Here is a 25,854-nt window from a genome sequence, read left to right as displayed (position 1 = left end):
AGTTTTTGTATATGAATTGCAAAAGCCTAGCAGATAGGTTCAGCAGGTAGTAGGGAAGGCAATTAGAAGGTTGGCCTCTCCTTCAAAGAGAATGGAGTGTAGAAACGGGGTGGTTTTGCTAAAATTATACAAGGTTGTACTTTGACCACACCTAGAATACCATGAATGGTTTTGCTCTCCCAAACTAAATAAAGGTTAACTGACATTGGAGACAGTCCACAGAAGGTTCTCTAGGTTGATTTGGGTGTGTTTGGATTTTCTTATGAGGAGAGATGGAGTAGATTGGGTTTGTATTCTCTGGAATTTAGAAAAATGAGAACTGACCTCATTGAAGCATAGAAGACTCTGATTGGGATTGACAGTTTAGATGTGAAGAGTAGTCTCATGTGGGAGAGCTAGGACTCGAGGACGTAATATCAGAGTAAGAAGTTGCCTATTCCTTCTATTCCTCTGTCTTATCACACATAAGTGATATCTCTTTATGTGCTATCTTGCCTATGACAGTCCCAGCACAACAAGAAGTGCCCAAATTGTTGGGCAAATTTCTACTACCAGCTTTAACCACTTACATTATGAAGGATTCCTTCATATTTGTGAAATCCATACAGGACTTGCATTTTGGTATTAATGTAGCATCCATGTGCTCATTTACTGGCCTGTTCACCAATGTACCTTTTAAGGAAACGGTTGAATTTTGCACTGGAGAATTATATCATTGTAATTGTATCACTCAGTAACTTGCACAGTTGAGTTCTGTTTTAACTGTACTTTGTATACCCAAATAAATGGTATTACCATGGGCTCCCCACTAGATCCAGTTCTTCAAATTACCTTTGTTGAGTTGCATGAGAAGTGTATCTTCAATGGAATGACACCAACTTCCTTTTGCATATTTTCAGAACATAGGTGTAACTTTGCAATATTTGAATGTTCGACTGCATGCAGAAACTACTTTACACATCTTAATGAGCTCCATCCTGTATTCAAATCACTTTTGAAATGGAAATATCAAATGATCTTTGTTTTCTTGATGTACTAGTTGAGAAATCAACCAGGGAGATCTCTATTACTATCTACCACCAGCCTATCTTCACTAGTCAATATATGCATTGGGACATATTGACTAGTGTGCTCTAAGAGTTTTGTTGCTTTAAGATTGGCCTTATTGGCACCCTGATTAATTTGGCCAAGCCATTTGGTCACTATGCAAGCTTGATTCTGAAATAGGGTTCAGCAAAACATCTTACAGCACATCTTACACTGATTAGATGCTGTCACTTTTTGTCCTGAAGAGTTCCCAGTTTATCTCAGATTACCCTGGAATGGTAGGATATCATAAAAATTTGAGCATCAGGTGAAGCTAGTGGTTTCACCCCACTACTGTGTGGTGGCAACTTGAGTGCTATTTGCTGAAACCAGGATTCAGTCTTCAAGTCAAAACACATTCTGCCTGTTGCGCAAATGAATAATATGGCATATTAATTTCAATGCCAATGTGATACTGGCTATGTCGGCTGTATATCCCAAAGACTGATAGATTATATCAAACAGCATATCCCTTCACCTGTTTGCAACATAACCAGTCCATGCTTGCAGAACTCAAAACACAGTGTTGAACATTAGATGTGATTCTGCAATTAGACAACATTTGCATGATATTATATCTGTGGAGAACTGCATTGACAACCAATTTAGGATTGACCGTTGGCTCTCAGTGTGGCGCAGTTTCATATACTGAAAACTGCCTATGTTAATGTTTGTGTAAAGATTTGTAGCTCAGATGCTGATTGCCGTAATTGTGGGTTTCATGACAGCCCATAAACTGATTGTCATGCTCAGACAACAACTCAACGGAAATAAAAAATCATCTGCAAGACTAACGTAATTTACAAGATTCCATCCAAAGACTGCACAAAACACTATATAAACAACAAACAGGCAGACAACTAGGAGTCTGCATCCACAAACACCAACTAGCCACCAAAATCGGATGATGTGGAGTCTATGTGGGTGGAATTGAGGAACCACAAAGGCAAAAAAACCATAATGGGAGTTATGTACAAACCTCCTAACAGTGGTCAGGACCAGGGGCACAACATGTACCAGGAAATAGAGAAGGCATGTCAGAAAGGCAAGGTCACGGTGATCATGGGAGACTTCAATATGCAGGTAGACTGGGTAATAATGTTGCCAGTGGATCCAAAGAAAGGGAATTCATGGAATGCTTATAGGATGGCTTTTTGGAACAGCTTGTCATGGAGCCCACAAGGGAGCAGGCTATTCTGGACCTAGTGCTATGTAATGAACCAGACTTTATAAAAGATCTTAAAGTAAGGGAACACTTAGGAAGCAGCGATCATAGTATGGTAGAGTTCAGTTTGCAGTTTGAAAGAGAGAAGGCAAAATTGGAACTGACGAAAATAGACTGGAAGCAGAGCCTAGCGGGGAAGACAGTAGAGCAAAAATGGCAGGAGTTTGTGGGTATAATTGAGGACAGTGTACAGAGGTTCATTCCCAAGAAAAGAAAGATTATCCGGGGAGGGATTAGACAGCCATGGCTGACAAAGGAAGTCAGAAAATGTATTAAAGAAAAAGAGAGATCCTATAGGCCAAGAGCACTGGGAAATCAGAAGATTGGGAAGGCTACAAAAACAAACAGAGGATAACAAAGAGAGAAATAAGGAAGGAGAGGATCAAATATGAAGGTAGGCTAGCCAGTAATATTAGAAATGATAGTAAAAGTTTCTTTCAATACATAAGAAACAAACAACAGGCAAAAGTAGACATTGGGCCACTTCAAACTGATGCTGGAAGGCTAGTGATGGGAGATAAGGAAATAACTGGAGAACTTAACAAATACTTTGCGTCAGTCTTCACATGAGTAATATCCCAATAATTAAAGGGAGTCGGGGGCTGAGTTCAGTATGGTTGCCATTACAAAAGAGAAAGTGCTAGAAAAGCTAAAAGGTCTTAAAATTGATAAATCTCCGGCCCCGATGGGCTACATCCTAGAGTTCTGAGGGAGGTGGCTGAGGAAATAGCGGAGGCATTGGTTGAGATCTTTTAAAAGTCACTGGAGTCAGGGAAAGTCCCGGATGATTGGAAGATCGCTGTTGGAACTCCCTTGTTCAAGAAAGGATCAAGACAAAAGATGGAAAATTATAGGCCAATTAGCCTAACCTCGGTTGTTGGTAAAATTCTAGAATCCATCATTAAGGATGAGGTTTCTAAATTCTTGGAAGAGCAGGTTTGGATTAGAACAAGTCAACATGCATTTAGTAAGGGGAGATCATGCCTGACAAACCTGTTGGAATTCTTTGAAGAGGTGACATGTAGGTTAGACCAGGGAAACCCAGTGGATGTGGTCTATCTCGACTTCCAAAAGGCCTTTGATAAGGTGCCACATGGAAGGCTGCCGAGCAAGGTGAGGGCCCATGGTGTTCGAGGTGAGCTACTGGTATGGATTGAGGATTGGCTGTCTGACAGAAGGCAGAGAGTTGGGATAAAAGGTTCTTTTTCGGAATGGCAGCCGGTGACAAGCGGTGCCCCGCAGGGTTAGGTGTTGGGGGCTGCAGCTGTTCCCGTTATATATTAATGATCTGGATGAAGGGACTGGGGGCATTCTAGCAAAGTTTGCCGATGATACGAAGATAGGTGGACAGGCAGGTAGTACTGAGGAAGTGGGGAGGCTGCAGAAGGATCTGGACAGTTTGGGAAAATGGTCCAGGAAATGGCTGATGGAATTCAATGTGAGCAAATGCGAGGTCTTGCACTTTGGAAAAAAGAATACAAGCATGGACTATTGTCTAAACGGTGAGAAAATTCATAAAGCCAAAGTACAAAGGGATCTGGGAGTGCTAGTCGAGGATTCTCTAAAGGTAAACATGCAGGTTGAGTCCGTGATTAAGAAGGCGAATGCAATGTTGTCATGTATCTCAAGAGGGTTGGAATATAAAAGCACCGTTGTGCTCCTGAGACTTTATAAAGCTCTGGTTAGGCCCCATTTGGAGTACTGTGTCCAGTTTTGGTCCCCACACCTCAGGAAGGACATACTGGCACTGGAGCATGTCCAGCGGAGATTCACACAGATGATTCCTGGAATGGTAGGTCTAACATATGAGGAACGGCTGAGGATCCTGGGATTGTATTCATTGGAGTTTAGAAGATTAAGGGGAGATCTAATAGAAACTTACAAGATAATACATGGCTTGGAGAGGGTGGACGCTAGGAAATTGTTTCCGTTAGGCGAGGAGACTAGGACCCGTGGACACAGCCTTAGAATTAGAGGGGGTCAATTCAGAACAGAAATGCGGAGACATTTCTTCAGCCAGAGAGTGGTGGGCCTATGGAATTCATTGCCACAGAGTGCAGTGGAGGCTGGGACGCTAAATGTCTTCAAGGCAGAAATTGATAAATTCTTGATGTCACAAGGAATTAAGGGCTACGGGGAGAATGCGGGTAAGTGGAGTTGAAATGCTCATCAGCCATGATTGAATGGTGGAGTGGACTTGATGGGCCGAATGGCCTTACTTCCACTCCTATATCTTATGGTCTTAAACACCATGACTAGCTGTCCCTAGTAGGCATACACGCAGGTGACGAGGACCACACATTCAAATGGGACAACACAATGATCATAGGACAAGCTAAACAGAAAATAGCCAGAAAAGTTCTAGAAGCAAGGCACTCATGCACAGAATCCATCAACAAACACATAGATCTAGACCCAATATACTGGCCCCTGCAATAAACAACTGGAAGCAACAAGAACAGAATCAAATAAATTCCAGAAGAGACAGTACAGCAGCGCTTCAAAGGAGGCTCCAAACCACTGAAGATGTCACTTAGACAGGGATCGAAACATCTGAAAATCAACTTCCCAGCTCGGCAAACATACCCACAACTATGACCGTTAATACACAGGACCCTATTGATTGCAGACAGAAAAAAACATATGTGCACATTGTGCCTGTTTGACTTCATCAAAATATGTGACAGTCATTCTCTGGCTCGTTTATCAAGGTAATACTGTGACCTATCAAAGTCAAGCTGCCTGATTGAAACTTTAAATAAGGCTTGCCGGTTAACTATCAATCATCATCTAATTGGTATGCTCTCCATGGCAGTGCTTCAACCAATCCAATACATTTGCTAACCGATCAGCGCACTCTTTTCACACGTATAGATATTGTTTTCCCTTTACGTTGGTATTCTTACAAATTTTCCTGATCTGTATAAGATGAATACCTTCGGAAAAATATCGTTTTTCATTAGTATGCAAGTTCTGTACTACCAAATGCTTACTTTTAACTTACAATGTCATTTTTTTGCATGAACATTTTTTAAGTCTTATTAAAATTGCATCAGGTGAAGCAGAGTCCCCTTGAACAATAAGCAGCAAATTAATTTTGTCTGTTGACTTTACCCTCTTCCAGGCTTTTCCTAATCTCTGTTAATTTGATTGTGAAAGAGGTGAACTAAATCAATGGTTGCTCCATATTGTCAATGGACACTCATCTAGGAGTTATTGGGGCTGCTCTGATTTGTAATTTTTCTCATTCATTTCTTGCAGACATCAGACCTTGCTGAGGTTATAGTCCTGGAGCGATGTGACATTGTGGAGTGCAGCGATAACAGGAGTGCAGCATTCACTGTCAGTGAGTATTGGGTTGACAGACATTTAATTTTGATTTTTGCTTGACTTTTAGTGTCATTAAATACTTTCTAACGTGTTTGATTATTTTCTAAGTTATGTAGTCCTTTACAATTAAAAATCACAAGACACTATTTTAAAATTGATGTAGTAATCACATTGTAATAAATGTTGTGTCAAATAATTTTAATCATTGATGAAATATTTTGGCTGCATTTTGTTAAAATATTTTGCTTCAAAATAGAATCTAGTTCATGAATGCAATTGAAGTACTATGAGAAAGACCTTTAGACTCACAAACATTTACAGAACAGAAGGAGACCGTGGGCCTATCTTGACCATATCAGTTGACAAAGAACTGGCTATATCAATTCCATTTTCCAGCTCTTAGTCCATAGTCCTGGAGGCTATGTCAATGCAGTTATATATCTAAACACTGCTGTAGTGTTATGAGATGTTTCAGACTCAAATTACCTTTTAAGCCAGTGAGTTCCAGACTCTCACCACTGAATGAAAAAAAAATCTCCTCAACTCTCCTCCTAGTCTTCTATCTCTTACCTTAAATCTGTGCCCCTGATTATTGATTCTTCTTCTAATGGGAAAAGTGCCTCTCTATCCATCTTACTTATGCATCTCTCAACCTTTATGTACTTAATTCAGGTTTTCTCTCAACCTTCACTGCTCCAAGGGATATAACTCCAATCTCCAATGTTTCATTATATCCCGAACCAACATAATGTCTTGTTAGATCTCCTCTGCACTCAATCACGTGTGACCAATAATGTGGTGGCCAAAATTGGACGCAGTCTCCACTTGTGGCCTAACTTGTTATATACTGTTCCAGCACAGCCCACCTCATCTCGTATTCTGTGTCTCTGTTAATAAAAACAAGTATTCCATATGCCACCTTAACCACTTGCACAGCTATTTTCAGGGATCTGTGGATATGTATACCAAAGTCAATCTGTTCAGTACTTCCCTGGTCCCTACTATTTATAGTATGAAGTCAGGGAATGCCTCCCCACATGCATTAATTCTCACTTTTCCTATACAGGCTGAATTTTATTTAACCAGTCTGTTGATATCCTCCTGCAGTATACGGCTATCCTTCTCAATATTTACCACACTATCAGCGTTTGTGCCATCCATGGACTTTTCGATCATATCCCCTGCATTAAAGAACAAATTATTAATATACATCACAAACAGAAGGGGCACCAGCACTGAACCCTGTGGAAACAAACATCCTGTCACAAGCGCATCTGTCTCAGAGCCAATTTGAATCCACCAAGCCACTTTGCCATGGATTCTGTATGCTCATACTTTCTTGATCAATCCGCAATGAAGGTTCTTATCAAAAGCCTTGCTAAAGTTCATGTAGATTATATGAAATGCATTGCTCTCAATGACATTCCTGATTACCTCTTAAAAAAGATATCAAATTTTTGAAGCATGATCATACTGGACTATAATTTGCTGATCAATGTTTTCCTCTATTTTTTAAATAAGAGGATAATGTTAGCCTCTGGAACCTCACTTGTGTTCAGAGAGGAGTTGAAGTTGGTGGGATGGGGGTGGTGAGGGGGTTGCTGAGCCCTCTTTCCTTGCCTTGCTTAGCCTGAAATCCATCTCACCTGGGCTTGCAGATTTATCTGCTTTTAAAGCTGCTAAACCCATTAGCATCTCCTCTCTCTTCCTCTGTCTGTTAATTTCTTCTCTTACTTCACAGACTTCCACCCTGATGTCCCTAACTGCATTGTCCATTGTGAGTACTGATGCAGAAAAAACATTCAGGATTGTGTCAGCATCTTCCTGTTCCCCACACACATGATGTTTATGCTCACTGATGGGCCCTGCTCTTTCCCTAGTTATTCTCTTGCTGCTTATAAATTTAAAAAAAAACCTTGTGGATTTTCCTTTAGTCTACCCATCAATGTTTACTTATTCCCTCTCTTAGGTTTCCTAATTTTATTTTTAAGTTCACCCTGATACTTTTTATAGTTCTATATAGTTTTGAAACCTTGGTATCTGCCATAAGCTTTTTTTTCCCCCTTCATCCTAATGTTTATATTCTTTGACTTCCAGGGTTCTCTGGTTTTCATCCTAGCCTTTTGTCTTTATGGGAAAAGTTTCTCTATTCTCTTGCTATTTCCTCCTTGAGTGCCTCCCAATGCTCTGACAGTTCTATCTGCAAGTAGATGCTCTCAGTCCACTTGAACACAATCATTTCTTAATTGAGTAAATTATTCTTTTCCCAGCTTAGAACTTTTAATCCAGCCCATTCTTAACTTTTTCTATAACTATCCTGAATTTAACTGAACAATGGTCACTATCTCCAAAATGTTCCCCTACTGTGACACCTTCCATCTATCTGAATTATAGATCCAAATTTGCCCCCTCCCTTTTGGGGGTTTTCTGGCTAAAACTGTTCTCTTGGATGTAATTAGAGTTTTTTTTTCCTTCTTGTGTAATGCAGTAAAACTATCTCAGTTAATATTTGGATAGTTAAAATACTCTAGTGCCTTATTATTCTGACACTTCTTTGAAATATGGTTGTGTATTTAATTCTTTACCTTCCCCAGACAGTTCAGGGACTTGTTGTACACATGTTTGTTGAGTCTTACTTAAGTTAACTTAAAATCTGCTAGCTTTAGGCTGTTGTGGAGCAAAGTTGATTATTTTTCAAAGTTTTAACATATCTACTGCTCTTGTAAATGGCTGAATGTGTTAAATCTTTGAAACATAATTGAAAACAGCATAATAACACGCAGGTTAATATATGCCTGAAGTACATTAAGATTTGATGAATTATTGGCTCAGTAAAGAAACACACATCTTATTTGTGTACTGAAATGTACACATAAGGAAGGTCCAACATTTAATTCTAAGACTGCTAAATTACCTGATCACAGATTGTGCTGGTGAGGGTACAGCAATTGGATTGTTCTTCCTTGAGTAAAATCAACAGACTTGTTGATATATTTATCTTGATAATACCAGAAATGGGTTCCTGATAATACAATTGCTTTCCAATGTTTGTTATCCAATGAGAAATGGCTACTGGTAAACCATGCAACTGCACAACTATAATTTAAATCCTTTGGGGAAGAGTGAGAAGATGCAGGGCTGAAAGGTTCATTAACAGGCTGATTAGTACAGTTAAAATATATTGCACTCTGATTATTAGCCTTTTCAGGTAGTGTATGGCTTTGAAGTCATCTTCTGTGCCTTTTTACCCCTGTGTAAGGTTTTCCCTCAAGAAAGTTGCTTTCTGTGTTGCGCTATCCATCAACTTGTCCTCTTGCATACTCAGACCTTGGCTAACTGAGGAAGAGTTTTCAAGAACTGGGATCTCAAACTATGATTTGACAGTGATACTTATTCTCTAATATCCCTCAAAACATTATCACTGCTTTATCTCCACAGATCCTGTCAGACATGTTGATTTTTTCCATCAAATTCAAGTGACCAGGTTGTTCCTTTGGAAGTGGCACTTAATAACACTGTTAATGGTGTCTTCCATCACTGCTGATGATTAAAAATAATGTGAAAGGTTGAATTTGTTATTCTTTTTTGTAGACGAAACAGATCAAAACATAGGTGACAATATTCCATGTTGCTGGGTAAATCCCAGAGTTGTAGCTATACTGGAGCAGCTTGGCTAGGGTGCAGCTAGCACTGGAGCACAAGTCTTTTGTACTATTGCTGTCCTGATGTTGTCAGGGCCCAAAGCCTTTGCAGTATCCAGTCTCTTCAGTTCTTTTTTGACATCACAAGGAAGGAATCGAATTCACTGAAGACTGGCATCACTGGTGCTGGGATGCTCAGGAGGAGGCTGAGATAGAGTATCAATTCAGCTTTTTTGGCTGAAGATGGATAAAAATCCTTCATTCTAGCCTTTTGTACAGATGTGCTGGACTCGCCTATTGCTGTGGATGGGGATATTTGTGGAAATACTGCTGCCTTATGTTAGAGATTTGATTGTCCACCCTATTCATGGTGGGCGGCACGGTGGCACAGTGGTTAGCACTGCTGCCTCACAGTGCCAGAGACCCGGGTTCAATTCCCGTCTCAGGCGACTGACTGTGTGGAGTTTGCACGTTCTCCCCGTGTCTGTGTGGGTTTCCTCCGGGTGCTCCGGTTTCCTCCCACAATCCAAAGATGTGCAGGTCAGGTGAATTGGCCATGCTAAGTTGCCCGTAGTGTTAGGTAAGGGGTACATGTAGGGGTATGGGTGGGTTGCGCTTCGGCGGGGTGGTGTGGACTTGTTGGGCCGAAGGGCCTGTTTCCACACTGTAAGCAATCTAATCTAATCTAATAACTGGATGTAGCAGCACTGAAAATTTGTATGGGGTCCTGACTTAATGTTGAAGACTCTCAGAGCAACTCTGCCTTATGTATGCCACAATACATAATTGCTTGCACACAAATCAGCAGAAGTAGATTGCATTAGATAAGCCTTAGTGATACCACAATCTTGGCATCAGGTGGAAATAGACAAAGAAATCCCTGCCACCGCAGGAATTGCAAAATCTGCGCCCACACCTCCCCCCTTACCTCCATCCAAAGCCCCAAAGGAGCCTTCTACATCCATCAGAGTTTTATCTGCACTTCCACACATGTCATTTACTGTCCGTTATTTCTGATGCGGGCTTCTGTACATTGGGGAGACAGGACGCCTACTTGCAGAGTGCTTCAGAGAACATCTCCGGGATATCTGCACCAACCCAGCTCCTCCGCCCGTGGCCAAATACTTCAACTCTCCCTCCCACTCCACCAAGGACATGCAGGTCCTGGGCCTCCTGCATCGCCACACTTAACCACCCGATGCCTGGAGGAAGAACGCCTCATCTTTTGCCTTGGGACCCTCCAAACCGATGGCATCAATGTGGACTTCATCAGTTCCCTCATTTCCCCTCCCCCCATCTTATCCCAGTTTCAACCTTACAACTCAGCTCTGCTCTCATGACCTGTCCAACCTGTCCATCATCCTTTCCACCTATCCACCCCACCCTCCTCTCCAACCTATCACCATTACCTCACCTCCATCTATCTATCACAATCTCAGCTACCTTCTCCCCAGCCCCAGCACCATCCCCATCCCAATTATCTCTCCACCCCCTTCGTTCACAAGCCTCATTCCTGATGAAGAGCTCTTGCTTGAAACATCGATTCTCCTGCTCCTCGGATGCTGCCTGACCTGCTGTGTTTTCCAGCCCCACACTCTCGACTCTGATCTCCAGCATTTACAGTTCTTGCTTTCTCCTGAAGAAACCTCCTGCTGATTACCACTTACCATCCTTGTTGATTGGTGAAACACTACAGCTCTATGTTATACGCCATTTGGAGGAAGTGCTGAGTGAGAGGGTGAATGTTTAGAATGTACTCTGAGTGAGGAACATGAAAGTTCATTTCAAAATGAGGTGTGTTGTACTACCAATCAAGCTGGTCATATTCACAAGAATATTGCTGCTCGACTGAATCTGTCCAGATGGTGAGGGAACCAACGAAAGGAAAAAACCTGCTTAACTTCATCTTTGTTTGATGCAGATGCATCTGTGTTTGACAGTATCAGTAGGAATGAGCATGCTACCATCATCGCAAAATTTTTTTTTGCCAGCACTTTCGAATATAGAAAGTACATTATTCCTGAGTTCCCCTCCAAGGCCCAGAATTTTCTTATCTAGTCTGGTGCAGAGGTGGGAAGAATCCTTGCTTTGTGAACTCAACCTTTTTAAACAAGTTGCTTGCACTTCCCATTTTCATTTCTTGGGGTGAGTGCGGATAGGGGCTGAATTGGACTGATCCGCACTGATCAATGATGCTGAAAATTTAGAAGTAAAGATTAAAGCATCCCTCATGCTCTCATCCCAACAATTTCTATGCCCAATTTTTGCCAACGCATTCCACTGAATGTCCTGTAGGCCTCCCCCCACCACCCCCATACCCTCCAGTCCAACCCTATGCCCAATCCCTCATGGCCCATGCTGATACATCCCAAGATGGCACTGTTACTGTGCGACTCTTTGCAAGCTCCCTACAGCAGATCTAACTTGAACATTTCTTCTAACCGTTCTATACTTTTAAACTTAAATTCTAAATCTGTAAAAATTGATGACGACTCTGCAGTGACCCGACCATGACCTGGAACGACAAGTATTCAACTGCCAGCAATGTGACCTTGAGGATGCTCGGCCTGACCAGGCCCGACTCACTTACCTGCAGAAAACAATGACTCGCTCCATCAGCAACCAAGACTGCCCAGAAAGGAAAATTCCATTGCTGTAACCCAGCCCGAAGGAGGTCAGACCAATCTATAGCCTTGCAGAATCCCGCACCGTGGGTGGCCCAGCCCAATCAGATCCAGCACACTTACTTGCTGGAACAGCAAACTCACTCCACCAACTCATGGGAGCGACCAGATGCAGGAAACTGATAAGGAAATAGGGAAAATGTGTTGGTTTGAAGGTGAAGTTGAAACAATGTGGTTTCAAGACCCCCACCCCCTTTCACCCCCAGCATACTTCTCGTGAATGTCCAGGCTATGAAAAACAAAATAGATGAACTTGGATCTAGACTTGCTTACCAGAGGGAACTGAGAGACTGCTGCGTGCTATTTCACCGAGACTTGGTTCCCACCTGCCATTCCCAACTGCGTCCTACGAGCTATCGAGTTCTCCATACACCACATGGACTGCACGGCATCCTCTGATAAATATGGTGGGAGATGCTTCCTGATCAACACCTCTTGGATCTCGGACATAGCGACCATGGCAAACAATTGCTCCCCGGACCTAGAATACCTTACAGTAAATACCTACTATGTACCAATTGAGTTCACCTCTGTCATCCTGACAGCAGTATACATACCACCCTATGTGGATGTGGAGAATGCTCTTGACGTGATTTACACCACACAGACACTCTAGAGACAAAGTTCCCTGAGGCCCTGTTCATTGTGGCTGGTGACTTCAACCAAGCCATCCTCAAGATGGTGCTGCCAAAGTACCTCCAAAACATCTCCCGCTCCACCAGAGGATTGAACATTCTGGACCACTGCTACGCTCCATTCCCCACCCACAGTTTTGGTGCTATGTTTCTCCTCACAGCTTACAAGCAGAAACTGAAACGGGAGGACCTGCTGGTACAATTCTGGTCTGAGGCTGTAGAAGACCATCTCTGGGACTGCTTGGAATCAGTGGACTGGATCATTAGATTAGATTAGATTAGATTACATTAGTGTGGAAACAGGCCCTTCGGCCCAACAAGTCCACACCGCCCCGCCGAAGCGCAACCCACCCATACCCCTACATTTACCCCTTACCTAACACTATGGGCAATTTAGCAGGGCCAATTCACCTGACCTGCACATCTTTGGACTGTGGGAGGAAACCGGAGCAACCGGAGGAAACCCACGCAGACACGGGGAGAATGTGCAAACTCCACACAGTCAGTTGCCTGAGTTGGGAATTGAACCCAGGTCTCTGGCGCTGTGAGGCAGCAATGCTAACCACTGTGCCACCGTGCCGCCCAAGAACTTGTTCAAGAACTTGGCAGAAAACCTAGATGAGTATGCCACTGCTGTCACGGATTTCATTAGCAAATGCATGGATGACTGTGTACCAAAGAAGTAAATCAGAGTATTCCCTAACCATAACCCTTGGATGAACCTGGTAATCCATTCCCTGCTGAAGGCCAGATGTACAGCATTGAAATTGGATGACCTAGATCGATACAAGAAATCCAGATATAACCTCTGCAAAGTTATCAGGGATGCTGAGAGCCAGTAGTACCTACCAAATAGGCCTTGCCAAAGACAGTGGGAGTCTAAATGAAGCAATACAAAATGAAAACGAGCAGGATAGCAGACAAAGGTACATACTGCCCTGATGCACTCAATGCTTTCTATGCTTGGTTTGAGCAGAATGCCAGCGGTGCAGTGACACCTGCCCCAACAGTCCCAGATACACTGGTTTCCTTGGTCTTCACTGCAGATATCAGATTGTGGGAGTCAACCCAAGGAAAATGACAGGCCCGGACAGTGTCCTTGGTTGAGCGTTCAGATCCTGTGCGGACCAACTGGTGGAGGTATTCACAGATGTCTTCAATCTCTCCCTCCCACAAGCTGTAGTCCCCACTTGCTTTAAAAAAATCACCATCATCCCCATACCTAAGAAAGCACATGCAATGTGCCTTAATGACTACTGCCCAGTGGCTCTGCCCTCAATAATCATGAAGTGCTTCGAGAGGATGGTCATGGCCCACATCAACTTGGCAAAAGTGAGGACTGCAGATCCCAGAGAGTGGAGTCGAGAGTGTGGTGCTGAAAAAGCACAGCAGGTGAGGCAGCAAACAAGGAGCAGAAGATCAATGTTTTGGGCAAAAGCCATTCATCAGAAATGGTGATGAAGGGCTTTTGCCCGAAATGTCGATTTTCCTGCTCCTCGGATGCTGCCTGACCTGCTATGCTTTTCCAGCACCACACTCATGACCCACATTAACTGCTAGTCAGCCTTGATCCCCGACAATTTACCTACCAGTATAACATGTTCAAAGCGGATGACATATCCCTATCCCTGCATTCACCCCAGGAACATTTGGACAACAAGGATACCCATTGACTACAACTCTGCCTTCAACACCATTATTCTCTTGATCTCAAAACTCTGTGACCTTGGTCTTGGCTCCACCCTCTGCAACTGGATCCTCCGCTTTCTGGCACACAGACTGTAATCAGTGAAGATAGTTAACTGCAACTCCTCCATGGTAACACTCAACAGTGGAGCCCTTAAGGATGTGTCCTCAGCCCCCTATTATACTCCCTGTACACCCACGACTGTGTTGTCAAATTCCAAATGAATGCCAACCATAAGTTCCCTGACGACACCACTGTAGTAGGACAGATATCTAACAACGAGTCAAAATACAGAAGGAAGATAGAGTTTGGTGACATGATACAATGAGATCAACCTCTCTCTCAATGTCGGCAAAACTAAAGAACTGATCATTGAGTTGAGTAAGAAAGAAGTAGAACATACCCCCATGTACATCAACAGAACTGAGATCGAGAGAGTGGACAGCATCAAGTTCCTCGGAGTGACAATAACCGACAACCTGTCCTGGTCTTCCCACGTAGTTGCGACGGTCAAAAAGGCACAACAATGCCTCTTCTTCCTCAGGCAGCTGCAGACATTTGGCATGTCCGGAAGGGTCTGCACTGACTTCTTCAGATGCACAATTGGAAGCATACTGATGTGGTATGGCAACTGCTCTTCCCAGGATCATAGGATACTACAGAAGGTGGTGTGCACAGCCCAGGCCATCCTGGGTGCCAACCTTCCATCCATGGACTTCATTTACACAGCTCGCTGGCGCAGAAAAGCTGCCAACATTATGAAAGACCCTTCGTACCCCAATAATGATCTCCTACAATCTTTTCAGTCAGGCAGAAGATACAGAAGCCTGAACACACACGCCAGTAGTTTCAGGGACAGCTTCTTCCCAGCTGTTATTAGACTATTGAATGGACACTCTAGCCTCAAATAATGTGGATTTTGCGAATGTTGATCTCTCCTGTACACTCTGTGCAATGTTACTTGTATGCCTCTGTCGAAATTTTTTGTTCTGTACATCCTTGCTTACTATGATCTACCTGTACTGCTTGTAAACAAAGCTTTTCACTGTATTTTAGTATGCATGACAGTAAATAAATCAATCAATCATAATCATCCCCATTTGCTTTTTTAGCTCCAATGGCAAATCAGACCCCACCTCTAGCAACATTGTTCCCTTCCCTGTCCATGCCAACATAACTAGTATCAGGAAGCACACAAAGAGAAAATAAATTTGCCCATTAAAATGTCTCCAGCTGCAGCTACTGGAAGCCTAAGTTTTGGAGTTGAAGTTGTGGCTAGGGACACTATGGAACATTGCAAGGCTGAGAGTATTGTGGATAGCAGGCACAGGAAGGTGGTCACTGTGCAAACCAAGACTCCACAGGCAGGGAGAAAATGGATGACCACCATACAGAGAAAGAGGAATAGGCAGGTAGTGCAGAAATCCGCTTGGCCAATCTCCTGTAAAACAGATATAACATTTTGGATGTTGTTGTGCAGAATGGTGTTTCAGAGAGAAATAGTAGCAGCCAAATTTGTCGTTACATGTTTGGTGCTGCTGCAGGGGAGAAGACAAATAAGTGTTAGAAGACTATAGTAATAGGGAATTCAGTTAAGAAGAACAGATAGATGTTTCTATGGCCGCAATGGAAAGTTTAGAATGGTACGTTATCTCCTGGGTGAAGGATGTCTCAGAGTGACTACAGGAGTGGGAGGGTAAACAGATAGTAGCCATGGAATACATCGGTATCAATAACATAGCTAAGAAAGGGATGAGGTCCTGAAAGCAAGATATTGGGAGTGAGAAAGCAAGTTAAAAGTAAGACCTCAAAAGTAGTGTTCTCAGGATTGCTACTAGTACCACGTTCTAATCAAAGTTGAAATAGCAGAATATATCAGAAGAAAATGTGATTTGAGCAATGGTGCACAGGGGAGGGTTCAGATCCCAGGAACTTTGAAATCTGTTCTGCAGGGAATGGAACATGTACAAGCTGGGCAAGTTGCACCTGGGCAGGAATGGATCTAAAGACATCGGGGGATTATTTACCAGTTGGGGAGAGTTTAACCTAAAAAAACAGGGGAATGGGAACTTATTCAGAGAGATAATAGAGAGGAACAAAGGCAAAACAATGATTGGAAATAAGATAAGTGATAGAGAATTCAAGTCATAGTGCAAAATTGTATGAACAAGACTAAAAATCTTAAGGAAACAAACTTTAAGCTTCGTGTCTAAATGCACAGAGTATTCGCAATAAAATGGATAAATTAGTCATGCAATGAATATGATAAGGTTGGGATTATGCAGGTGTGGCTGCGGGGTGACCTGGCATGGGAACTGAATATCCAGTAGTATTCAGTTTTTACGAAGGACTGAAAAGGGGAAATAAATATGATGTACCATTGCTAGTTAAAGAATACATTAATGCAATATTGAGGAAGGATATCAACTCAGCTGAATTGGAATCTGGATGGGTGGAGCTTAGAAACACTGAAGGACAGTAAGTGATAGTGGGATTTGTATATAAGACTCCGAAATTATAGTGGTATTAGTTGGGAAACGAATTCAACAGAAAATTAGAGACTCAAACAATAAAGGTACAGTTGTAATTATGGATGACTTTAATCTGTATATAGATTGGGCAAACCAAGTCGGTCATGATACCATAGAGGAGAAATTCTGAACTATGTATGAGATGGTTTTCAGGATCAATTCTTTGAGGAACCTTAGTGGACAAGCTATCCTAAACAGGGTGCTGTTTTTTTTTCATAGGTCATGGACATCACTGGTTGGGAAACATTTATTGCTGGGCCCTCTTTGGCCCTGAGAGGGTGGTGGTAAGCTATCTTCTTGAATCACTGTATAATGTGAAATGAGAAAGAATAAATTGGCAATCTAGCTATACAAAGCCTCTTGAGGAAGAATGACCGCAATATGATAAAATTCCTCCTTATTAGGGGCTCTTGTGGTGCAGTGGTAGTATCCCCACCTCTGAGCCCTGAGGCCCAGGTTCAGATTCCATCTGCTCCAGAGGTGTACAGTAACATCTCTAAAGGTTGATTGAGAAAATTTTGAGAATTCTGCACTTAAGATAAACAGTTACATAGTTGATTCTGGATTAGTGGTGCTGGAAGAGCACAGCAGTTCAGGCAGCATCCGAGGAGCAGTAAAATCGATGTTTCGGGCAGAAGCCCTTCATCAGGAATAAAAGCAGAGAGCCTGAAGGGTGGAGAGATAAGCTAGAGGAGGGTGGGGTGGGGAGAAAGTAGCATAGAGTACAATAGGTGAGTGGAGGAGGGGATGAAGGTGATAGGTCAGGGAGGAGGGACATTCATCCCCTCCCTCACTCACCTATTGTACTCTATGCTACTTTCTCTATGCACTTGATTGCTCTCAACAATCTTTCAGTCACTGTTTTAATCTTAAAGCATCGATTAAACCTTTGGGCTGTTAAAAACTGCATTAATTTCAGGATGAAAGATCAATTTCTGTTTTAGGTTTAAATTTCTGACTTCTGGTATCCATTTTGATGAACTGACTCCTTTTTTTTCCACTCCTTTCAGATGGTAACAGTAAGGTTAAACTAAAAAGATTGCTTCCCTTGTGGGTATCTTTCTCCGACACTCAGATGGACTTATGTTTTAAATAGCTAATTTAAATAGGTTTTCTTGAATGATCAGAATGGGTTTATTAATTGTTAAACACGAGAAGAACTCTTAATACATTAAACAGACAAAAACATTGGAAATAAGAAGTGAGTACAGAAGGATAATAGTTTTAAAAAGGTGGACAAGCCTCAGAACTATTCACAAAGGGGAGATAGTTGAAAGTTGTAGCCACTGTGTTGGAGGTTACCAGTAGAATTGACGTTAGTTGAACAGCCAATTTTTAAGATTCTTGGTTTTATTTATTGAAGCCTGTTTCACCTGATTCTCTCTTTATTAGCTGGTTTGCAATACACAAAGTGAGAGAGGGCTCCTCATTTAACTGCAACACAGAGGTAATTAGGGGATAGTTCTTTGACTGTGACTTCCCTGCACGCTAACACTTGAACCAGGAAGGTGCACCCAAGAGCATTCAGCTCCATTACTCCACTCCAGTAGCATTAAAACTGGCTTTTTAAACTATGATTCCTTCAAAGGGATAAACAGAAAATATGTGCAGTTTGGAACATAATCTGCAGAGGGTGGCTTGCTGTTAAGCTTGTGGGGATATTGTCAGCCTTTTGTTTTACTTGCAGTCGCTAGAGGTCACAGTCCAGTCTGTTTCAAATATCCCTGATTCGGAGGTGCCATTGTTGGATTGGGGTGTACAAAGTTAAAAATCACAAGACACCAGGTTATAGTCCAACAGGTTTATTTGGAAGTACTAACTTTCGGAATGCTGCCTTCAGGTGGTTGTGGAGTATAAGATCAGAACAGTTTACAGTGAGATGCAACTGAAATGATATATTGAAAAAGATCTGAATTGTTTGTTAAGTCTCTCATCTTTTAGAACGACTGTGTTGGTTTCAGAAAGGAACTGAAACCAACATTCTAAAAGATGAGAGACTTAATAATCAATCCACGTCTTTTTCAACATATAATTTCAGTTGCATCACACTGTAAATGTTTGCTATAAATTCTGTGTCTTACGATCTTCTACTCCATGACCACCTGATCAAATATCCCTGATATTTTTAGGTTTTAAATCTCATCAGTTCCACATGAAAGCTTTTTACACGTTTTGGAATTATGTAATAAAAATGTCAAAATAGGGTACTTTCGCATTCTGACCTCTGGTCATGACACTGCATTCTTTATTCATTGCAATGTCTGAGTAGCAAGAAATGGGAGCATTTGGCAATTATTCTGGAATTTTATTTTGAGGATACCCTGAAAGATGAGGCAAATTTGAATTTCTTATTCAATACAATAGATACGAAGAAGATGACAATTCTGTTAGTGCAGGAATGAAGAAACCACCTGGACATAGATGTGTGAGGTTCTCTGCTATAGTGACATGAAAACAGAATAACTAAAGGAAAATTTCTGCCTTCGTCCTTCCTTGCTGTTTCAGTGCCCTCACAAGACACGGTTTCAATCATGTTCTGGGTAACTCGCAGTGTCTGATAATTTTATTGATGCAACTTCTGCAAATTGAATGGAATGGAAATGTCTTTGATCATAGTTGTAGAGTCATAGAGCTATATAGCATGGAAACGGACCCTTCGATCCAACTTGTCCGTGCAGACTAGATAATCTAAATTAATTTAGTCCCATTTGTCAGCATTTGGCCCGTATCCCCCAAACTCTTCCTATTCATACACCCATCCAGCTGCCTTTTAAATGTTGCAATTGTACCAGCCTCCACTTCCTCTGGCAATTCATTCCATACTTGCATGACCCTCTGTGATAAGGTTTCCTTAGTCCCTTTTAAATCTTTCTTCTTTCACTTTAAACCTATGCCCTCTAATTTTAGACTCTAATATCATGGGTAAGAGAGCTTGAAAGTAAGTCTTGTCCACATGCTGTATCAGTTACACTCCTCATTAACATTCTGCTTCAAGAGCAAGAAATGAGGCTTTGGTATCTGGCATGGACGTCTTATACTTTATGCAATTGCATAACACTTGTGTCTTGGGGATATATTTTACAATTTTTGGCTAAATAAGTGGCATAGAACAAAGAACAAAGAAAATTTACAGCCCAGGAACAGGCCATTTGGCCCTCCAAGCCTGAGCCAATCCAAATCCACTGTCTAAACCTGTCGCCCAATTCCTAAGCATCTGTATCCCTCTGCTCACCACCTGCTCATGCATCTGTCCAGACGCATCTTAAATTAAGCTACCGTGCCTGCCTCTACTACCTCTGCTGGCAACCGTTCCAGGCACCTACCACCCTCTGTGTAAAGTACTTGCAGCGTGGATCCCCCTTAAACTTTTCACTTCTAACCTTGAAAGCATGACCTCATTATTGAATCCTTCACCCTGGGAAAAAGCTTATCTCCATCTACCTTGTCTATACCCTTCATAATTTTGTAGACCTCAATCAAGTCCTCCCCTCAATCTCCTTTTTCCTAATGAAAACAAACCTAACCTACTCAACCTCTCTTCATAGCTAGCACCTTCCATACCAGGCAACAGCCTCATAAACCTTCTCCGCACCCCCTCCAACGCATCCACATTCTTTTGGTAATGTGGTAACCAAAACTGTACATAGTATTCCAAATGGGGTCGAACCAATGTCGTGTACAATTTTAACATGACCTGTCAGCTTTTATACTCAATACCCCATCCGATGAAGGCAAGTATACCATATGCTTTCTTGATCACTCTATCCACCTGTGCAGCAACCTTCAGAGTACAATGGACCAGAACTCTGGTAAACTAATGGAGAAAGTGAAGTCACATGGTGTGCAGGATGTTCTAGCTAGGTGGATAAAGAACTGGTTGAGCAACAGGACACAGAGAGGAGTAGTTGAAGGGAGTTTCTTGAAATGGAGAAAGATGACCAGTGGTGTTCCACAGGGATCAGTGCTGGGGCCACTGTTGTTTGCGATATACGTAAATGATCTGGAAGAGGGCACTGTTGTTATGATCAGCAAGTTTGCAGATGACACGAAGATTGGAGGAGTGGAAAAAGCATAGGGGACTGTCAAAGAATACAGGAGAATATAGATAGACTGGAGAGTTTGGTGGAGAAGTGGCAGATGGAGTTCAATCCAGTCAAACGTGACTTGATGCATTTGGTGAGTCTAATTCTAGAGCAAATTATACAGTAAACAGAAGAGCCTTGGGATATGGTTCCATGCCCTGAAATCCATCTTGATTTCTTGCTGTATCTTACCAAACTCGATAACTCAAGAGACTTGCAGATGCTGGAAATCTGAGACAAAACAGAAATTGCCGGAGAAACTCAGCAGGTCTGGAAACATCTGTGGAAAGAAAGCAGAGTTAATGTGCCAGGTCTGGTCACCCTTCTACAGAATTCAGAATGAAGATATCTTCCTCCTCTCCAATAATATCATCTTCCATTTGCTCCCACTCCCCCAGTCTCTTCGCATCTAGCACATTGCATCATTGCCTGCTCCAAGAGAACAGCCCACAAGGATGATGATTCACATACTGTCTGGACTAGAAGTGGACACACATCCCTGAAGTGGTCATGGTGATCACAGATCACCTACATTTTTATGGAATGAAACCTCATGCCGTTGATGAATTCCACAGTTTTGTGATACAGTCCTGTCAATGTGATCAGTGTACCATGTGATCATAGAATCCCTACAGTGCAGAAAGAGGCGATTCAGCCCATCAAATCTGCACTGACTGTACAACATTCTATCCTGAACCACTCTCTATAACCCTGTATTTACCATGGATAATTCACCTAGCCGGCACATCAGAGACATTACTGGGCAATTTGGCATGGCCAATCCACCTAAAGTGAGGCACGTTGCACCTTGGAACCACAGCTATGTTCCTAAATACGACTAGCAAGGCTGCAGCACGAACATCATCAGGACACAATGAAATGGGTGTGATCTTACACACATGCATTTCCGGGTGTATGACTGAGAGATGCCACGCAAGTTACCTGTAGCTCCCTGGAAGAAGGTAGTTGCATAGAATTTCAAAGTGGCAGTTGCCTTCACAGTCACCAGAAGAAGACCTCCCACTCCTGTAGCCCTCAGGTCCCACTCTAGTAGCCAGCAGATTCTGTCGCGGTGTCCCAGGACATACAGAGCCTGTGTCAACAATGCAGCTCACGCATCCTTTGGAAATTCAGTCAGGGTTAAAAAGAAACTCAAGTTCTCATGACGATGGACCAGCATCTGTGACCTCTCCCTGACCTGGTGCTGCTCGTCTTTTGTAGTGGCTTGCTGTTGACCCTCTTCCTGTATTTGCCTTCACCTTCTTAGGAAGGCAGCCATAGTGACCAACATCCCACAACTGCAGGGCACAGGCCTCCCAGTGGAAATGAACTATGTCAGAAACACCATTTCAACCCCCACTCCACTAAGGACATGCAAATCCAAGCTACCTGACGCCTGGAGGAAGAGCCCATCATCTTCTGCCTTGGGACCCTCCAACCACATGGCATCAATAGCAACTTCACCAATTTCCTCATCTCCCCTCCCCCCACCTCATCCCAGATCCAATCATCCATCGGCACCGCCCTCTTGAACTGTCCTACCTGTCTATCGTCCTTCCCACCTATCCACTCCACTCCACCCTCCCCTTCGACCTATCACCATCACCCCCCACCTGCATCTACCTATCACCTTCCCAGCTACTTCACCCCCAACTCCACCCTCCAATTTATCCCTCTGTCCCCTTCACAGCTCCCTTCCCCCCCATCATTTCTGATGAAGAGCTTATGCCCGAAATGTCGATTCCTCTGCTCCTCAGATGCTGCCTGACCTGTGCTTTTCCAGTGCCACGCTTTTCAACTATGTCAGAAATACAAAGAGTGAAAGACAGGTCTCAGAGGAGTCATTGTTGGCATATCCCGCAGGCGAGGGCTGCATACACTTCTCTACACAGTGCAACATACTGCACCTGATAACGAAGGCTCCATCTCCATCATTTCTTCAGCCTCAGTATATGAACCAACTTGGTGAATGTGTTTTACTGTCTCACTTTCTGGCACATTACGTCAAACAGGGTGTGCCTCCTGTGCTCTGAGCCCACTCCTGTTCCAGGCCCATATCAATCATTAAACGTCTCACTGCATTCAGTACAGACCATCATTAAATTCACATTACAGGTGATGAGGTGATGGTTTGCAATTCCCACAGCACCATTAGAAATTGCATGAATAATGTTTCACCTTTGGCCAGCGTTTATATCTTTTTAAGTCATTGCTGTTGACTTCAGCATCATTAAAATACCAATATTCAATTTTCAAAGACCAGTAGAATGGTACAAATTGCCTTTGACCAGCATTTAAGCCCTAAGCACATTCACTCTGTGCATAACAAATGGATGATTAAACTATTGCAAATTAATTTGCAAATGTCTGCTTCATGATTACTTTCATTCATCAAAGTGACACTAACTCCACCAAACTGGGCACTCTACATTCTCCCTGAAGGAGGCCATAGTAGTGGTCACTGTCAATGACTCCAAGTCCTGTGAGCCTGCCATGCCATATGATACAATTTTGGATATCTCCATACACCATGAGTTTCCTTCATCATCATCTTTGCCTCCACCTCTACAAATGCCTATTGTTTTCCACCTGAAGTGCTGAGTCCCCCAATGCTTTTGATAGTGATCTGCCTGCCCAACACGCACTTTCCTGAATGATCAAAGGATTGACACTCAGGGCTAAAATTGCCTGAGATATCTGAATGACTTTTACCAGCCCCTAGACTTGACTGAGCAGGCCCCTGACTGTTGTCTTTGCAGCTTCCTGACTAACAATACACAATTCCCTGCCTGCTTGTGACAAACCAAAAGATTGACTCCAGAATGTAGTCAGATTGCAATAAAAGGCAAAATTTCCATTGGTATGCTGAATTGCTTGCTGCACCTACAACACATTGTATTTCATGTACAAGAACTCCCAGATCCATCTGTCCTGTGTTTTTCTTTGGTGTCTCTCTTCATTGAGATCATCTGCCTTTTGATTCTTCCTCTCAAAATGCATGACCTCGCACTTTCTTCCATTAAACTTCATCTGCCAAATGTTTGCCCACTCACTGAACCCCTTTCAGGTACCTTATGTTCTCATCACAAAATGTCCTCTCATTTATTTTTGTATCATCAAATTTTGGTACATTACATCTGCCCATTCTTCCATGTCATGGACATAAGTGGTAAATAATTGAGACCCTCAGACTGATCTTTGAGGTACTCCACTAGTTACATGCTTTCAGTCTCAAAAAAGACACGTTAATCCCTATTCTCTGTCTTCTGCATGATAAACTTCCTCAATCCATGCTAACACATTACCCTCAATAAATGAACTCCTATTTTGTTCAATAACTCCTTATGTGGCACTTTACTGAATACTGGGTAAAAACAATGACTGCAGATGCTGGAAACCAGATTCTGGATTAGTGGTGTTGGAAGAGCACAGCAGTTCAGGCAGCATCCAAGGAGCTTTGAAATCGACGTTTCAGGAAAAAGCCCTTCATTACTGAATACTGACTGGAAATCCAAATGCATCAACTGGTTCCCCTTTTTTTAACCTTTCTGCTATGTCATCAAAAAGCTCAAGAAAATTTGTCGAAGACAATTTCCCTTTCAAAAAGCCATGTTGATTCTGTTTGAATGTATTAAGCTTTTTGAAATGTTTTGTCATTTCTTCCTCCATGATACACTAGTATTTTCCCAATAACAGAGGTTAGGTTAACTGGTCTGTGGTTTCCTGTTTCCTGCCCTTTCTCTTCTTGAATAGGAAAATCACATTAGTGGTTTTCTAGTCCATTTCCGTAATGTAGGCATTTAAAAGCTAGGCAGCAGAGCAGGTTATTTCTTTTTTGGTTCTCAGATGGTTTTGAGGAACATTGCTTTCGACCATTCATTTCTTTTAACTGGATTTAGAGTATTTTTAGCATGTGATTATTGTCATTTTCAGTGTTCTATACTTGCTCTAGTGCATTTTGTCATTGCTCAATTTTAAATGAAGCTGTACTGTTTTACAGGAATGAAATATTCTTCTTCCTTGCATGATGTGAGACAGAATTGTTGGCAGGGTGGTGACATCGTGTGCTTGCCGAATATTCAGACATTCTAGGAGGCCTTACTAAATTGTAAGACCATAATACATAGGAGCAGAAATTAGGCCATTTAGCCCATCGAGTCTGCTCTACCATTCAACCATGGCTGATAAGTTCTTCAACCCATTCTCCTGCTTTCTCCCCGTAACTCTTGAACCCCGTTGATACTCAAGAACCTATCTATCTCAGTCTTAATTATACTCAATCACCTAGCCTCCACACCCTTCTGTGGCAATGAATTCCTTGATTCACCACTCTCAGGCCGAAGACATTTCTCCTTATCTCATTTCTAAAAGGGTCTTCCCTTTACTCTAAGGCTATGCCTTTTGGACCTTGTCTCTCGTACCAATGGAAACATCTTCCCAGCGTCTATTGTTTCAAAGCCATTCCATATTTTGTATGTTTCAATTAGATCCCCCTCGCCCTTCTAAACTCTATCGCATATAAACCTAGAGTCCTCAAACGTTCCTCATATGTTAACCTTTTCATTCTTGGATAATTCTCATGAATCTCCTCTGAACACGCTCCAGGGCCAGTACATCCTTTCTGAGAAATGGACCCAAAACTGCACACGATACTCCAAATGTGGTCTGAGCTGAGCCTTATAGAGCCTCAGAAATACATCAGTGCTTTTATATTCAAATTCTCCCAAAATAAATATCATCATTGCATTTGCCATCCTAACTACTGACTCAACCTTCAAGTTTACTTTGAGAGAATCCTGGACTAGAACTTCCAAGTCTCTTTGCACTTCAGAATTCTGAACTTTCATCCCATTTAGAAAATAGTCCTTGTCTCCATTCTTCTTATGAAATTGCAAGACCTCACACTTTCCCACGCTGTACTCCATCTGCCACTTCTTTGCCTACTCTCCTAAC

General features: G+C 42.4%; 1 protein-coding gene across 10 annotated transcripts in view; it reads left to right on the top strand.

The window, feature by feature from the left end:
* Positions 1 to 25,854, top strand: part of inpp4b (inositol polyphosphate-4-phosphatase type II B) — a 969,352-nt gene that overhangs the window by 445,575 nt on the left and 497,923 nt on the right. For all 10 annotated transcript variants that reach the window (XR_006309059.2, XM_043674147.2, XM_087980071.1 and 7 more), the window contains one exon: positions 5,573 to 5,657. Coding sequence is in view for 9 of the 10 variants with exons in the window: in XM_043674147.2 (XP_043530082.1) it covers positions 5,573 to 5,657 (85 nt within the window). In the remaining variant the exon portion in view is untranslated. The remainder of the gene's footprint in view (positions 1 to 5,572; positions 5,658 to 25,854) is intronic.

The sequence above is a fragment of the Chiloscyllium plagiosum genome, unplaced genomic scaffold (assembly GCF_037043375.1).
Source record: "Chiloscyllium plagiosum isolate Xiang-an unplaced genomic scaffold, Cpla_swu_hap1 HiC_scaffold_36, whole genome shotgun sequence".
NCBI classification, from domain to species: domain Eukaryota; kingdom Metazoa; phylum Chordata; class Chondrichthyes; order Orectolobiformes; family Hemiscylliidae; genus Chiloscyllium; species Chiloscyllium plagiosum.
The sequence above is the reverse complement of the archived record's forward strand: the minus strand, read 5'-3'. Positions and strand labels throughout refer to the sequence as shown.